At 47.9% G+C, this 16,098-nt stretch overlaps 1 protein-coding gene across 1 annotated transcript; it reads right to left on the bottom strand.

Moving 5' to 3' along the window:
* Positions 1-80: 80 nt before the first annotated feature.
* Positions 81-3,381, bottom strand: LOC147118609 (uncharacterized). The gene is made up of 2 exons (XM_085983944.1): positions 3,364-3,381; positions 81-923 (listed from the first exon to the last, which is right to left on the bottom strand). Exons 1-2 carry the CDS (start codon positions 3,379-3,381, stop codon positions 189-191), a joined length of 753 nt encoding a protein of 250 aa, XP_085840070.1. The 3' UTR covers positions 81-188.
* Positions 3,382-16,098: the final 12,717 nt, after the last annotated feature.

The raw sequence follows: 16,098 nt of genomic DNA, 5'->3' as shown, positions 1-16,098 counted from the left end.
GAACGCACCATCTGAAAGGATGCTGGAATCAGGTTCCACAGGAACTTTCAAACGGTAATTGGACGTGTACTTGAAGAGGACTAGTTTACAGAGTTCTGGGGATAAAGCTGGGGTATGGGACTAAATTGGACAGCTCTTTCAAAGAGCCGGCACAGACACGACGGGCCGAATCACCTCCTTCTGTGCTGTTAGATTCGATGATGAGTGTGAACACGCTGGTGACTCTTAAGGCTCTTAGAGCTTTTACAGCTCTTCCCACAGTCAGAACATTTAAAGGGTCTCTCGTCAGTGTGAACAAGCTGGTGTGACAGTAGGGTGGATGACAAAGTGAATCCCTTCCCACACACGGAGCAGGTGAATGGTCTCTCACCAGTGTGGTGGAGCCGATGTCTCTTCAGATCCCCGGAGCTTTTATAGCTCTTCCCACAGTCAGAACAGTTAAATGGTCTCTCATCAGTGTGAACAAGCTGGTGTCTCTTCAGCTCCTGGGGGCTTTTAAAGCTCTTCCCACAGTCAGAACATTTAAAGAGTCTCTTGTCAGTGTGAACAAGCTGGTGTGACAGGAGGGTGGATGACACAGTGAATCCCTTCCCACACATGGAGCAGGTGAACGGCCTCTCCCCAGTGTGAACTTGCTGGTGTCCCTTCAGTTCCCCGGGGCTGTTAAAGCTCTTCCCACAGTCAGAACAGTTAAAGGGTCTCTCGTTAGTGTGAACAAGCTGGTGTTGCTTCAGTTCCCCAGGGCTTTTAAAGCTGTTCCCACAGTCAGAACGTTGAAATGCTCTCTCATCACTGTGAACAAGCTGGTGTTTCTTCAGATCCCTGGGGCTTTTAAAGCTCTTCCCACAGTCAGAACACTGAAATGGTCTCTCCCCAGTGTGAACTCGCTGGTGTGTTTGCAGGTGGGATGAACAAACAAATCCCTTTCCACACACGGAGCAGGTGAACGGATTGTCCCTGGTGCGACTGCGCCGTTGAACTTCCAATGCAGACGGGGAACTGAATCTCTTCCCGCCGTCCCCACCTTTACCCGGTTTCTCCCTGGTGTGACGGTGCATGTGTCTCGCAAGGACAGGCGATCGGCTGAATCCGCGACCACACACCGAACACGTGTTCAGTTTGTCATCGCTGCGATCGCTGCTTTCTCCTTCCATGTGCAAAGGCCGATGATATTCAGGTCCTGATGAATCAAGCGACTCTGTCAGATCTTGATGTGATGTTTGGTCTGAGCTACCCGCCTGTAACTGTTCACTTCTATAACCCTGTAAATTGAGATCAGAAAAGGATCAGAGGCAAACTGTTGTTTAATTTTCCTCTTTCCGACCCTAGGGGCAGTGAAGCTGATGTTCAGGCTCCAGCTGCTGCACAGATTGGTTGAAAGGATCAGCAGTAATGGCGGCTGTAATACCCACAAGCCCCCGCGCTCAAGAAAGTGCTCTGTTGACTCTGAGTCCCGCGCATGTGCTCATGGCCCCCGCGCTCTCCCTCCTGCTCCACAATTGCCCATCCCGATCGGTCCACAACGCGCATGCTCAGCGCACAAAACCCCGTGGTTCGAACATCGGGCATGCATGCAGAGCCACAACATCTGGTACGTGTGCACGGCTCAGGTGGGGGAGAGTCTGTGTTTCGCCTCAGCCGCCAGGGAGGTGCGCATGCGCAGGATGACCCAACATTCTTCCTGTCAGCAATCACTCCCTCGTTTCTGTAATAAAAACAGAAAATGCTGGAAATACTCAGCAGGTCAGGCAGCATCAGTGGAGAAACAGAGTTAACGTTTCAGGTCGATGACCCTTCGTCAGAACTGCTTGTTCTTTAGTGTCAGCCAGTGGCTCAGTTGGTAGCACTCTCGCCTCTGAGTCAGAAAGTTGTGGGTTCAAGTTCCAGCCCAGAGACTTGAGAACAAAAATCTAGGCTGACACTCCAGTGCAGTGCTGAGGGAGTGCGGCACTGTCGGAGGTGCCGATTTTTGGAGCAGACGTTAAACCGAGGCCCCGTCTGCTCTCAGTTGGATGTCAAAGATCCTATGGCACTACTTCGAAGAAGAAAAGCAAAGAGAGGGCATGAAAAAATATTGGCAAGAAAAACCAAAAGATGTTTTATAACTACATTAAGAGCAAGAGGATAACTAAAGTAAGAGTGGAGCCTATTAGGGACTATAAAGGTAACCTGTGTGTGGAAGTGGAAGACATGGGTATGGTTCTTAATGAACACTTTGCATCTGTTTTCACAAACGAGAGGGACGATGCAGACATTGCAATCAGAGAGGAAGAGTGTGAAATATTAGATGAAACAAACATAGTGAAAGAGGAAGTATTAAGGGGTTTAGTATCTTTGAAAGTGGGTAAATCCCCAGGCCCAGATGAAATGTATCCCAGACTGTTAAGAGAAGTAAGGGAGGAAATAGCAGAAGCTCTGACCATCATTTTCCGATCCTCTCTGGCTACAGGTGTGGTGCCAGAGGACTGGAGAACTGCTAATGTGGTACCATTGTTTAAAAAGGGAGAAAGGGATAGACCGAGTAATTACAGGCCAGTCAGCCTAACCTCGGTGGTGGGAAAATTATTGGAAAAAAGTTCTGAGGGACAGGATAAATCTTTATTCAGAAAGAGACGGATTAATCAGGGACAGTCAGCATGGATTTAAGGGAAGGTCATGTCTGACTAACTTGATTGAATTTTATGAGGAGGTAACAAGGAGGGTCGATGAGGGGAGTGCGTTTGATGTAGTCTATATTGATTTTAGCAAGGCTTTTGATACTGGTCACGAAAGTAAAAGCCCTTGGGATCCAAGGCAAAGTGTCAAGTTGTATCCAAAATTGGCTCAGAGGCAGGAAACAAAGGGTAATAGTCGAAGGGTGTTTTTGTGACTGGAAGGCTGTTTCCAATGGGGTTCCGCAGGGCTCAGTACTGGGTCCTTTGCTTTTTGTGGTATATATCAATGACTTGGACTTGAATGTAGGAAGTATGATTAAGAAGTTTGCAGATGATACAAAAATTGGCCGTGTGGTTGATAATGAAGAAGAAAGCTGCAGACTGCAGGAAGATATCAATGGACTGGTCAGGTGGGCAGACAAGTGGCAAATGGAATTTAATCTGGAGAAGTGTGAGGTAATGCATTTGGGGAGGTCTAACAGGGCAAGGGAATACACTATAAATGGTGGGACCTTGAATGCATGTCCACAGATCCCTGAAGGTAGCAGGACAGGTAGATAAGGCGCATGCGCACACGGAGCAGCAGTTTGGGCAGAGTCCGGCACAGCAACCCCTCCCGGTCACCAAGTGCAACAACCGCGCATGCCCAGAGGAGACCAACCCCCTCCCCCACTCGGAGCTGCGCCTGCGCACTCGGATTCAGCCGGACCGAGTCGGCACGGGGCATTCCGGGGAAAGGCCTTGGTGTCGGTTACAGAGTCACGATCGGTGACGCAAAGTGAGTTTTCTCCGCTCTGATTGGGTGGAGAATCGCGCGGGGTGGTGGGGAGGGGTGGAGCAGGAGAGAATAAAAAGAAATAGAAAAACCTGAGAGTCCGCGAGGCCCCGGACCGAGCGGCGTCAGTTAGACGGAGCACGTGATCTCCTCGGGGACATGTAACCCGGGAGCTTCCGACCAATAGGGAGCGAGCAGGGCGGGGCTGGCGGAGCGAGCTGGCGGCGGGTCCTCCATGCAATCGGGGAGCCCGAGGGGCGGGACTAGCGCCGGCTGATTGTCTGATCTGCAGGGCAGCGAGTTTCTCCAGTCCCTTGTTCAGGGCCCGGGGCCAGGGGAGGCTGTGGGCCTTTATTCCCCTTATTGGACACAAGGCTCTTTGTCTCACAACACACTGGCTCAGGTTTTAATAGAGACTTTTTAAATTCATCAATAAAAGCAGATAAACCCCGTGCTTCTGTGGAACAAACTTTCTAATATTTTATAGAATCATAGAATGGTATTTATCCAATTCCCTTTTGAAAGCCGTGATTGAATCTGCCTCCACCACCCTTTCAGGCAGTGCATTCCAGATCCTAACCACTCGCTGCATAATAAAGTTTTTCCTCATGTCGCCTTTGGTTCTTCTGCCAATCACCTTAAATCTGTGTCCTCTGGTTCTCGACCCTTCCGCCAATGGGAACAGTTTCCCTCTATCTACTCTGTCCAGAACCCTCATGATTTTGAACATCTCTATCAAATCTCATCTCAACCTTCTCTGCTCTAAGGTTTCTCCAGTCTATCCACATAACTGAAGACCCTCATCCCTGGAACCCTTCTTGTAAATCTTTTCTGCACCCTCTCTAAGGCCTTCACATCCTTCATAAAGTGCAATGCCCAGAATTGGGCACAATACTCCAGTTGAGGCCGAATCAGGTAGTGCAGGGGTCCCCTGTGGCCATCCCCCTCTCAAACAGATATACCAATTTGGAAATTGTTGAGGGAGATGGCTTATCGGGGGAAGGCAGCAGCAGCCAACTTCCTGGCACCGTGGGTGGTTCTGCTGCACAGGACGGGAGGAAAAAGAGCGGGAGAGCTATAGTGATAGGGGATTCTATTGTAAGGGGAATAGATAGGCATTTCTGCGGCCGCAAACGAGACTCCAGGATGGTATGTTGCCTCCCTGGTGCAAGGGTCAAGGATGTCTCAGAGCCACTGCAGAGCATTCTGGAGGGGGAGGGTGAACAGCCAGTTGTCGTGGTGCATATAGGTACCAACGATATAGGTAAAAACCGGGATGAGGTCCTAAAAGCTGAATATATGGAGTTAGGAGGTAAATTAAAAAATAGGACCTCAAAGGTAGTAATCTCAGGATTGCTACCAGTGCCACGTGCTAGTCAGAGTAGAAATAGAAGGATATTTCAGATGAATACGTGGCTAGAGGAATGATGCAAGGGGGAGGGATTCAAATTCCTGGGATATTGGAACCGGTTCTGGGGGAGGTGGGACCAGTACAAACTGGACGGTTTGCACCTGGGCAGGACCGGGACCGACGTCCTAGGGGGAGTGTTTGCTAGTGCTGTTGGGGAGGGTTTAAACTAAAATGGCAGGGGGTTGGGAACCTGAGCAGGGAGACAGCAGAAAGGGAAACAAGGATAGAAGCAAAAGACAGGAAGGAGAAAAGCAAAAGTGGCAGTCAGAGAAATCAAGGGTTTAAATCAAATATGGCTACAGTAAATAATAATTCTAAAAGGTCTGAGAGTGTTAAAAAAAACAATCCTGAAGGCTTTGTGTCTTAATGCGAGGAGCATTCGTAATAAGGTGGATGAATTAGCTGTGCAAATAGAGGTAAACGGATATGATATGATTGGGATTACAGAAACATGGCTCCAGGGTGACCAAGGCTGGGAACTCAACATCCAGGGGTATTCAATATTCAGAAAAGACAGGCAAAAAGGAAAAGGAGGTGGGGTAGCATTGCTGGTTAAAGAGGAGATTAACACAATAGTAAGGAAGGATATTAGCTCTGATGATGTGGAATCTGTATGGGTAGAGCTGAGAAATACCAGGGGACAGAAAACGTTAGTGGGAGTGGTATACAGACCCCCAAACAGTAATGCCGAGGTTGGGGATGGCATTAAACGGGAAATTAGAGATGCGTGCAATAAGGGCACAGCGGTTATCATGGGTGACTTTAATCTACATATAGATTGGGCTAACCAAATTAGTAACAATACTGTGGAGGAGGAATTCCTGGAGTGTATACGGGATGGTTTCCTGGACCAATATATTGAGGAACGAACTAGAGATAAGGCCATCTTAGACTGGTTATTATGAAACGAGAAAGGATTAATTAGCAATCTTGTTGTGCGAGGCCCCTTGGGGCGGAGCAATCATAATATGATAGAATTCTTCATTGAGATGGAGAGTGAAGTATTTGACTCAGAGACTAGGGTCCTGAATTTAAATAAAGGAAACTATGATGGTATGAGGCACGAGTTGGGTAGGATGGATTGGGGAATGTTACTTAAAGGGTTGATGGTGGATAAGCAATGGCAAACATTTAAAGATCGCATGGATGAGCTACAGAATTTGTTCATCACTGTTTGGCATAAAAATAAAATAACAAATGTGACTCAACTGTGGATAACAAGGGAAATTAGGGATAGCATAAGATCCAAGGAGAGGACATATAAATTGGCCAGAAAAAGCAGCAAGCCTGAGGATTGGGAGCAGTTTAGGATTCAGCAAAGGAGGACAAAGGGATTAATTAAGAGGGGGAAAATAGAATATAAGAGTAAGCTTGCAGGGAACATAAAAACTAACTGTAAAAGCTTCTCTAGATATGTGAAGAGAAAAAGATTGATGAAGTCAATTCTAGGTCACTTGCAGTCAGAATCAGGGGAATTAATAATGGGGAACAAAGAAATGGCAGACCAATTAAATACATGCTTTGGTTCTGTCTTCACAAAGGAGGACACAAATATCCTCCCAGAGATGTCGGGGAACATAGGGTCTAATGAGAGGGAGGAACTGAATGAAATCAGTGTAGGGAAATGGTGTTAGGGAAATTGATGGGATTGAAGGCCAATAAATCCCCAGGGCCTGATAATCTACATCTTAGGTGTTGTGTCTCAAGGGATTTTATACCCTTACCTATATAACAATTAAGAAGGACTCCGGGGTGGAGAGTTTAGTTAACGGCCATTTTATTTAAAATGTGCTTCTTCACTCAATGCACTACATTTCCCATAGTGCATTACAAATCACCACTACGGTATCCCATGTGGGACAATTCTAATACACATTCCAAATACACAACATATTTCCTCCCCCTTAAAATAGAATGTCCACAAAACAGAACAACTGAAAATGACTATAACTTTGGAAGAGAGGGTAGACTGCCTCTACATTCCGCTAACACTGGGGATTATTCTGCCCCATGCACACAGGTTAGCACTAACTGTAACTCAGGTGCTCTGGAGGCTGTGTTTCTCTTTGGGGGTAACGCCTAGTCTCAGGAGCAGGCTCTGGCTGGCTCTCCCGTGACCCTGCAGGCATGGCTTCCTCCCTCGATGGCACAAGAGTGGATGGTGCCACCGTCTCAGGGTCGGACGACCAGTCCCTGCTGGAGCCCCCAGCAGGTCCTTGATCCTCTGTTTCTTGGGTTACCTGTGGCGACTGTCTTGGCAGTAACTGGTCTACATGCCGTCTCCATGTTCGGTCGTCTCCGGTGCGGACTCAGTATGAAACGGGGCCCGTCTTTTGAATGACCGTAGCCGGGGCCCACCGCTCCAGGGTGGTGTAGTTACGCGCGAGGACTTTGCCCCCCACCACAAAGTGTCATTCTTTGGACCTCTGAGCTCGTCTGCTGACTTGATCCTGCTGATTGGCTTGCACCACTGCTTCTGTGGACGTTGGCCTCAGTAGGTCAAGGTATGTCCATAGCTGCCTTCCCATGAGTAGGTAAGCAGGAGATGCTCCAGTCGTACCATGAGGCGTGTTTCGGTATTTCAGCAAGAAAGCATTCAGGCGCTGCTTTAGAGGAGCATCACTTCTTGCCGCTTTCAACGTGCGTTTCAGCGTTCTGACAAATCTCTCCGCCAATCCATTCGTGGATGGATGATAGGGCGTGGAGAATGTGTGCTGGATTCCATTGCTCTTGAGGAACTCCTCCATCTCCTGGGATGTGAACTGTGTTCCATTGTCGGTTATGATCTGCTCCGGCAGACCAAATCGCCCGAACATCTCTCTCAGAGTCTCGATGGTTTTCTCCATAGTGGTAGTGGACATTACTGCAACCTCCGGCCATTTGGAATGGGAGTCCACCACGACCAGGAACATCGCTCCTTCCACTGGTCCCGCGAAGTCCAGATGGATCCGTTGCCACGGTGTCGCCGGCCATTCCCATGGATGCAGTGGCGCTGCTCTTGGCGTATCCCTGGCTGTCTCGCATGATGGGCATGATTTTGCTTCAACTTCAATTTCATGATCCAGACCGGACCACCAGAAGTAGCTTCGTGCCAGCCCCTTCATCCGGACAATACCACAATGTCCTGAGTGCAGCTCGTTGAGGACATGTTTCCGCAGCTTTGGTGGTATGATCACTCGCATGCCCCAAAGGAGGCATCCTGACGTGACAGACAACTCCTTCCCTCTTGACAGGTAAGGTAGGAGCTCAGGTGGTGCGTCTGACACCCGTGATCCGTCTCCTCGCATCACCCAATCCAGCACCTTGGATAGCGTAGGGTCCACTCTGGTCTCTTTCTTGACCTGCCGGGCCATGACAGGGGCATTGCTCACCATGTCAAAGTAGAAAATCTTCTGCTCACAGCCTTCAGAGGGCACAGGCAGTGGAAGTCTTGACAATCCGTCCGCATTGCCATGTGATGCTGACCTCCGGTATTTGATGTTGTAATTGTGAGCACTTAACATCAGCGCCCAGCGCTGCATCATGCACGCTGCCAGGGAGGGTATTCCTGTGTGTGGACCAAAGATCGATGTCAGAGGATGATGATCCGTTAGCAAGGTGAATTTCCTTCCGAACAAGTAGTGATGGAACTTTTTGATTCCAAAGATGATGCCCAAAGTCTCTTTTTCGATCTGCGGGTATTTCACCTCCGCCTTGCTCAGGGACCTTGACATGAATGCAATCGGCTTCTCTTCGCCTGAGGGAAAGATGTGGGACACGACCGCACTGACGCCATAAGGCGACGCGTCACAGGCTAGCTGAATTTGCAACGACGGGTCAAAGTGCATCAACACTTTGGGGTCAGTCAAAGCTGCTTTGGCTTTCTTGAATGCAGCTTCGCACTCCTTCGTCCATGCCCAGGCCTTGCCCTGACACAGCAACTCATGTAATGGCTTCAACAGTGATGCCAGCTGTGGAATAAACTTTCCGTAATAGTTCAGGAGACCTAAGAATGACCGCAGCTGGCCGACATTTGTAGGTGCAGGAGCATCGGCAATGGCTTTCACTTTCGACGGTGCTGTGTGTAGGCCGTCCGCGTCGGTGACATGGCCTAGGTACTCCACTGATGGCTTGAAAAATTCGCATTTGTCCTTGCGAACGCGTAAGCCATATTCTTCAAGTCTTCCCAGTGTCTTCGTCAGGTTCTGCAGATGCTCGTTGTCGTCCTTTCCTGTGACAAGGATATCGTCGAGATAACATTGTACCCCTGGAATGCCGCTTAAGATCTGGTCCATAGCCAGCTGAAACAATGCTGGTGCTGATGTTATATCAAAGGGTAGGCGGCAGTACCTGTAGAGGCCCTTGTGGGTGGTGATGGTGAGGTACTTCTGTGAGTCCTCTTCTGCGTGCATCTGCAAGTAGGCTTGGCATAGGTCAATCTTGCTAAATTTCTGACCGCCTGCTAGACCCGCAAAAAGATCTTCAATGATGGGGGGGGGTACTGTTCAGCTGAGAGCACAGGATTCACTGTTACTTTGAAATCTCCACATAAGCGAACTGCGCCATCACTCTTCATCACTGGTACCACGGGCGTGGCCCACTCACTGTGCGAAACCGGCACCAGGACCCCTATCTTGACCAGACGCTCCAGTCAGCCTCCACCTTTGGTCTGAGGGCGTAGGGAACGTTCCTGGCCTTCAGGAATCGTGGCTGGCTGTCAGGCTTCACCTTGAGTTTGACCGTAATCCCCTTCATACTCTCCAATTCTCCGTCAAAGACAGCCGCATGCTTTGTCAACACTGCCGCTAGCCCCGCCTCTTCGACTGACACCGCATTCACTTTTTTCCAATCCAGATGGATTTTCTCCAACCATGGCCTGCCCATCAGGGATGGATAGTCACCCTTGACCACGTAAACTGGCAGCATCACAGTTTGTCCATTAAGCCCCACCTTGACCTCCGTCTTACCCAGCATTGGGACTGTTTCCCCAGTGTAGGTCTTTAAGATGAGCTTGGCCGGCGTCAGTGATAGGTGGTTCAGTTTTTCTTTGAATAGCTTCTCTGAAATCAAGGAGACAGCGGCCCCTGTATCCAGCTCCATTTTGACCGGTATTCCCTCTAGTAGTGGAGTGACTCCATAGCCTGATGAGCCTCCATTCACCGTTAACACATGGAGATTCAGCTCCCCATCAGAGTCTGTGTCACTGTCTTCCTGTTCTTGTTTCACCATGTGTAGGTTTTTCTTTTTAGAACGCCAGTTGGATGTGTTTCCTTGTTTGTTTTTGTGTATCACTGTGTAGGATTGTTTGCTTTGCCCTTTGCACACACGTTCAATGTGTCCTTTCTTTTCACATTTCCGACAGGTCAGGTCTTTACACCAGCAGTCAGATGGCTGATGACCTGACCTTCCACATCTGTAACACTCTCTGGCGCCCCTTGCATGCTTATCCGGTGTAGCTGCTACCCTGTGCACTCTTGTTGCAGCCCCCAACAGCTGTGCATCTTTAGCTGCTAACTCCATAGACACAGCGAGCTCCACTGCTGATTTAAGCGTCAGTTTGTCAGTCGTGAGCAAGCGCTTCTGTGTTGCTTCACATCTTAATCCACACACAAAACTATCACGGACAGTGTCATTTAGAGTTTCACCAAACTCACAATGCTCAGTTAGCTTCTTTAGCACTGCAACATATTCGGCTATGGACTCACCCGCCCCTTGGTTTCATCTGTGAAACCTGAACCTCTCGGCAATCAGCAGCGGCTTGGGTGCAAAATGTGTTTCCAAAACTTCCACAATCTGATCATATGTCTTAGCGCCAGGCTTATCAGGGTGCATCAAACTCTGTAACAAGCCAAATGTTTTTGCTCCGATCACACTGAGGAACGTTGCCACTTTCACGTCATCTTTAATGCCATTTGCAGTCACGAAAAATCCAAAACGCTCTGTATAAGCACGCCATTGCTCCGCCATTTCATCAAATGGTCCAAACGCTCCGGTTAGCATAGCCATTTTGTTATCTTTTGTTTTCTTTCTTTACAGTCCTTTTCCTCCACTTTTTTTGTTATTTTTACAGTCCTTTTCCTCCACTTTGTTTCACTGTACCGTTACTCTCCCCTTCTTATTTGTGTAACACACGAACTGCCACCTTTACGAGGCGATTGCATCAGCACTAAACTGCGGGCGCGCCATTGAGAAAAGACAGGAACTTCTTACTTTAAACATCGCCGATTCCAGTGCAAAGTGATGCGCATGTCCATCGTCCTCGTTGCCAGTTTTGTTGTGTCTCAAGGGGTTTTATACCCTTACCTATATAACAATTAAGAAGGACTCTGGGGTGGAGAGTTTAGTTAACGGCCATTTTATTTACAATGTGCTTCTTCACTCAATGCACTACATTTCCCAAAATGCATTGCAAATCACCACTTTGGTATCCCATGTGGGACAATTCTAATACACATTCAAAATACACAACAGAGTACCTTCACCACACGGACTGCAGGAGTTCAAGAAGGCAACTCACCACCACCTTCTCAATGGGCAACTGGGGATTGGCAATATTTGCTGCTCTTGTGAGTGACGCCCACATCCCAAGAATGAATTAAAACAAATCTGTAGATGTAAACTGGATTAAAAGCCTCTACAGAAATACTTGTTCCTAAAACAATATTCTTTTACATTGTACGGACAGTGTCTGCTTAGCAACCTAATCTCCCCTAGAATCCACCTCCCTTGACAGTCTCACATTGGAAATTGTTGGGTCCTCCTGGGCTCAGAAGTACTGGGGGTTAAACCCAGCAGCTTCTCCTCCATCTCCACTCCAGCTCAAACTGAAGCAACAAAAAGACCTACACAGGCGGCCAGAGACCTACCTTCCGTCAGCCTGCAATAAAACTCTTCCCGACAGCCGCTGACTAATGGCGGCCGCAGCACCCACAATTCCCCGCGCCCCAGAAACCACTCTATCCAAGGCGCTGATTTCCCCGCTGAGAGTACACGCATGCTCCCCGGGGCCGTGGGACTTTCTGGGAGCCTGGCTCCTGTCCTTTTCCCGAGTCGGACTCGGTGGAACCGACTGAAGAAACCGGGAAGCGGTGGCTCGGATGGGAGAGGCGCTGCACCCTGGGTTTCCTGGTGCCGGGGCCCTAGCTGCACGTCCGCCAGGCCCGGCCACTCTGATTCTGATTGAGTTTTTTGATGAGGTAACAGAGAGGGTTGATGAGGGCAATATGGTTGACGTGGTGTACATGGATTTCCAAAAGGCGTTTGACAAGTGCCACATAATAGGCTTGCCAGCAAAATTGAAGCCCATGGAATAAAAGGGACAGTGGCAGCATGGATACGAAATTGGCTAAGTGACAGAAAACAGAGAATAGTGGTGAACAGTTGTTTTTCGGACTGGAGGAAGGCACACAGTGGTGTTCCCCAGGTGTCGGTGCTAGGATCACTGCTTTACTTGATATATATTAATGACTTGGACTTGGGTGTACAGGACACAATTTCAAAATATGCAGATGACACAAAACTTGGAAGTATAGTGAACAGTGAGAAGAATAATGATAAACTTCAAGAGGACATAGACAGGCTGGTGGAATGGGCGGACATGTGGCAGATGAAATTTAACGCAAAAAAGTGTGAAGTGATACATTTTGGTAGGAAGAACGAGGAGAGGCAATATAAACTAAAGGGTACAATCCTAAAGTGGGTGCATGAACAGAGAGACCTGGGGGTATGTGTGCACAAATCATTGAAGGTGGCAGGGCAGGTTGAGAAAGCGGTTAAAAAAGCATACGGGATCCTGGACTTTATAAATAGAGGCACAGAGTCCAAAAGCAAGGAAGTTATGATGAACCTTTATAAAACACTGGTTTAGTCTCATCTGGAGTATTGTGTCCAATTCTGGGCACTGTACTTTAGGAAGAATGTGAAGGCCTTAGAGAGGGTGCAGAAAAGATTTACAAGAATGGTTCCAGGGATAAGGGATGAGGGACATCAGTTACGTGGATAGGTTGGAGAAGCTGGGGTTGTTCTCCTCAGAGCAGCGGTAGCAGGTGAGCGGACCTGCGAGGGACGAGGCGGCTGAGCGGCGGCGGTTAAAAGCAGCTCCGAGACCAGGGAGGCCTCAGAGCAGCGGTGGCAGGCGGGCGGACCTGCGGGGAATGAGGTGACCGAGGCTGCGGTTTAAAAAGCGGCTCCGAGACCAGGTAGGTGTACTAATCTGCAGTCTCCGAGCTCAGAGGGATGGAGAGAAGCAAAAAGTAATCGAAGTGTGACGTCACCAGAAAGCAGGTAAGTGATTGGTTGGTGAGTATTTCTCTCTTTTTAAACTTTAACTCTGTGGTTTATAGTTGCTAAGGTCTCTCTGGTGTAGCGGGAATGGTTGGTAAGCCATTTAACTGTAGTGTAATTGGTGGGATTGATTTGATTCAATTTAATTTCAATTAATTAAAGGGTAAGTCATGTCAGGACGGCCCGGCCACGTGGTATGCTCCTCCTGCGCTATGTGGGAACTCAGGGACACTTCCTGTGTCCCTGACAACTATGTGTGCAGGAAGTGTATCCAGCTGCAGCTACTGACAGACTGCATTGCAGTGCTGGAGCTGTGATTGGATGCATACTGGAGCGTTCACGATGCTCAGGACATCGTGAATAGCATGTTTAGTGAGTTGGACACACCACAGGTAGAGGTTGGACAGGCAGAAAGGGAACGGGTGACCAACAGGCAGAGTACTAGGCACAGGTAGGTAGTGCAGGGATCCCCTGTGGACATCCCCCTCTCAAACAGATACACCACTTTGAGTCCTGTTGGGGGGGATGGCTTATCAGAGGAAGGCAGCAGCAGCCAACATCCTGGCACCAGGGGTGGTTCTGCTGCACAGGACAGGAGGAAAAAGAGGGGTACAGCTATAGTAATAGGGGACTCTATTGTAAGGGGAATAGATAGGCATTTCTGCGGCCGCAAACGAGACTCCAGGATGGTGTGTTACCTCCCTGGTGCAAGGGTCAAGGATGGCTCAGAGCAGCTGCAGAACATTTTGGAAGGGGAGGGTGAACAGCCAGTTGTCGTGGTGCATATAGGTACCAACGATATAGGTAAAAACCGGGATGAGGTCCTAAAAGCTGAATATAGGGAGTTAGGAGGTAAATTAAAAAATAGGACCTCAAAGGTAGTAATCTCAGGATTGCTACCAGTGCCATGTGCTAGTCAGAGTAGAAATAGAAGGATATTTCAGATGAATACGTGACTAGAGGAATGGTGCCAGGGGGAGGATTCAAGTTCCTGGGACATTGGAACCGGTTCTGAGGGAGGTGGGACCAGTTCAAACCGGACGGTTTGGACCGGGGCAGGGCTAGAACCGATGTCCTAGGGGGTGTGTTTGCTAGTGCTCTGGGGGAGGGTTTCAACTAAGATGGTAGGGGGTTGGGAACCTGAGCAGGGGGACAGAGGAAAGGGAAACAAGGATAAAAGCAAAAGAAAGGAAGGAGAAAAACAAAAGTGGCAGTCAGAGAAATCAATGGTATAAATCAAACATGGCCACGGTAAATAATAATTCTAATAGGTCTAAAAGCGTTTTTAAAAAAGCCTGAAGGCTTTGTGTCTTAATGCGAGGAGCATTCGTAATAAGGTGGATGAATTGGTTGTGCAAATAGAGGTAAATTAATATGATTTGGTTGGGATTACAGAAACGTGGCTGAAGGATGGCCAAGGCTGGGAAATCAACATCCAGGGGTATTCGATATTCAGGAAAGATAGGCAAAAAGGAAAGGGAGGTGGGGTAGCATTACTGGTTAAAGAAGGGATTAAGACAATTGTAAGGAAGGATATTAGCTCTGATGATGTGGAATCTGTATGGGTAGAATTCAGAAATATCAAGGGGCAGAAAACGTTAGTGGGAGTGGTATATAGACCTCCAAACAGTAAGGTGGAGGTTGGGGATGGCATTAAAAGGGAAATTAAAGAAGCGTGCAATAAGGGCACAGCAGTCATCATGGGTGACTTTAATCTACATATAGATTGGGCTAACCAAATTAGTAACAATACTGTGGAGGAGGAATTCCTGGAGTGTTTACGGGATGGTTTCCTGGACCAATATGTCGAGGAACCAACCAGAGATCAGGCCATCTTAGACTGGGTATTATGTAACGAGAAAGGATTAATTAGCAATATTGTTGTACGAGGCACCTTGGGTCGGAGCGATCATAACATGATCGATTTCTTCATTAAGATGGAGAATGAAGTAGTTGACTCAGAGACTAAGGTCCTAAATTTAAATAAAGGAAACTATGATGGTCTGAGGCGCGAGTTGGGTAGGATTGATTGGGGAATGTCACTCAAAGGGTTGACGGTGGATAGGCAATGGCAAACATTCAAAGACCGCATGGATGAACTACAGAATTTGTTCATCCCAGTTTGGCACAAAAATAAAACAAAAAAGGTGACTCAACCGTGGCTAACAAGGGAAATTAGCGATAGCATAAGATCCAAGGAGAGCACATATAAATTGGCCAGAAAAAGCAATAATCCTGAGAATTGGGAGCAATTTAGGATTCAACAAAGGAGGACAAAGGGATTAATTAAGAAGGGGAAAATAGAATATGAGAGTAAGCTTGCAAGGAACATAAAAACTGACTGTAAAAGCTTTTATAGATATGTGAAGAGAAAAAGATTGGTGAAGTCAAGCGTAGGTCCCTTGCAGTCAGAATCAGGGGAATTTATAATGGGGAACAAAGAAATGGCTGACCAACTAAATACATATTTTGGTTCTGTCTTCACAAAGGAGGACACAAATAACCTCCCAGAGATGCCGGGGAACATAGGGTCTGATGAAAGGGAGGAACTGAAAGAAATCAGTATTTGTAGGCAAATGTTGTTAGGGAAATTGATGGCATTGAAGGCCGATAAATCCCCAGGGCCTGATAATCTACATCCTAGGGTACTTAAGGAAGTGGCCCTAGAAATAGTAGATGCATTGCTGATCATCTTCCAACATTCAATGGAATCTGGAACAGTACCCATGGATTGGAGGGTAGCTAATGTTATCCCACTATTCAAAAAAGGTGGTAGAGAGAAAACGGGGAATTACAGCCTGACATCGGTAGTGGGGAAAATGCTAGAGTCCATTATAAAAGATGTAATAGCAGAGCACTTGGAAAACAGTGACAGGATCGGACAAAGTCAACATGGATTCACAAAAGGTAAATCGTGCTTGATTAATCTACTGGAACATTTTTGAGGATTTAACTGGTAAAATAGATGAGGGAGAACCAGTGGATGTGGTGTATCT

This window comes from Somniosus microcephalus, chromosome 4 (genome assembly GCF_052327205.1).
Source record: "Somniosus microcephalus isolate GS21.2 chromosome 4, FLI_Smic_1.0, whole genome shotgun sequence".
In the NCBI taxonomy this organism is placed as follows: domain Eukaryota; kingdom Metazoa; phylum Chordata; class Chondrichthyes; order Squaliformes; family Somniosidae; genus Somniosus; species Somniosus microcephalus.
The sequence above is the reverse complement of the archived record's forward strand: the minus strand, read 5'-3'. Positions and strand labels throughout refer to the sequence as shown.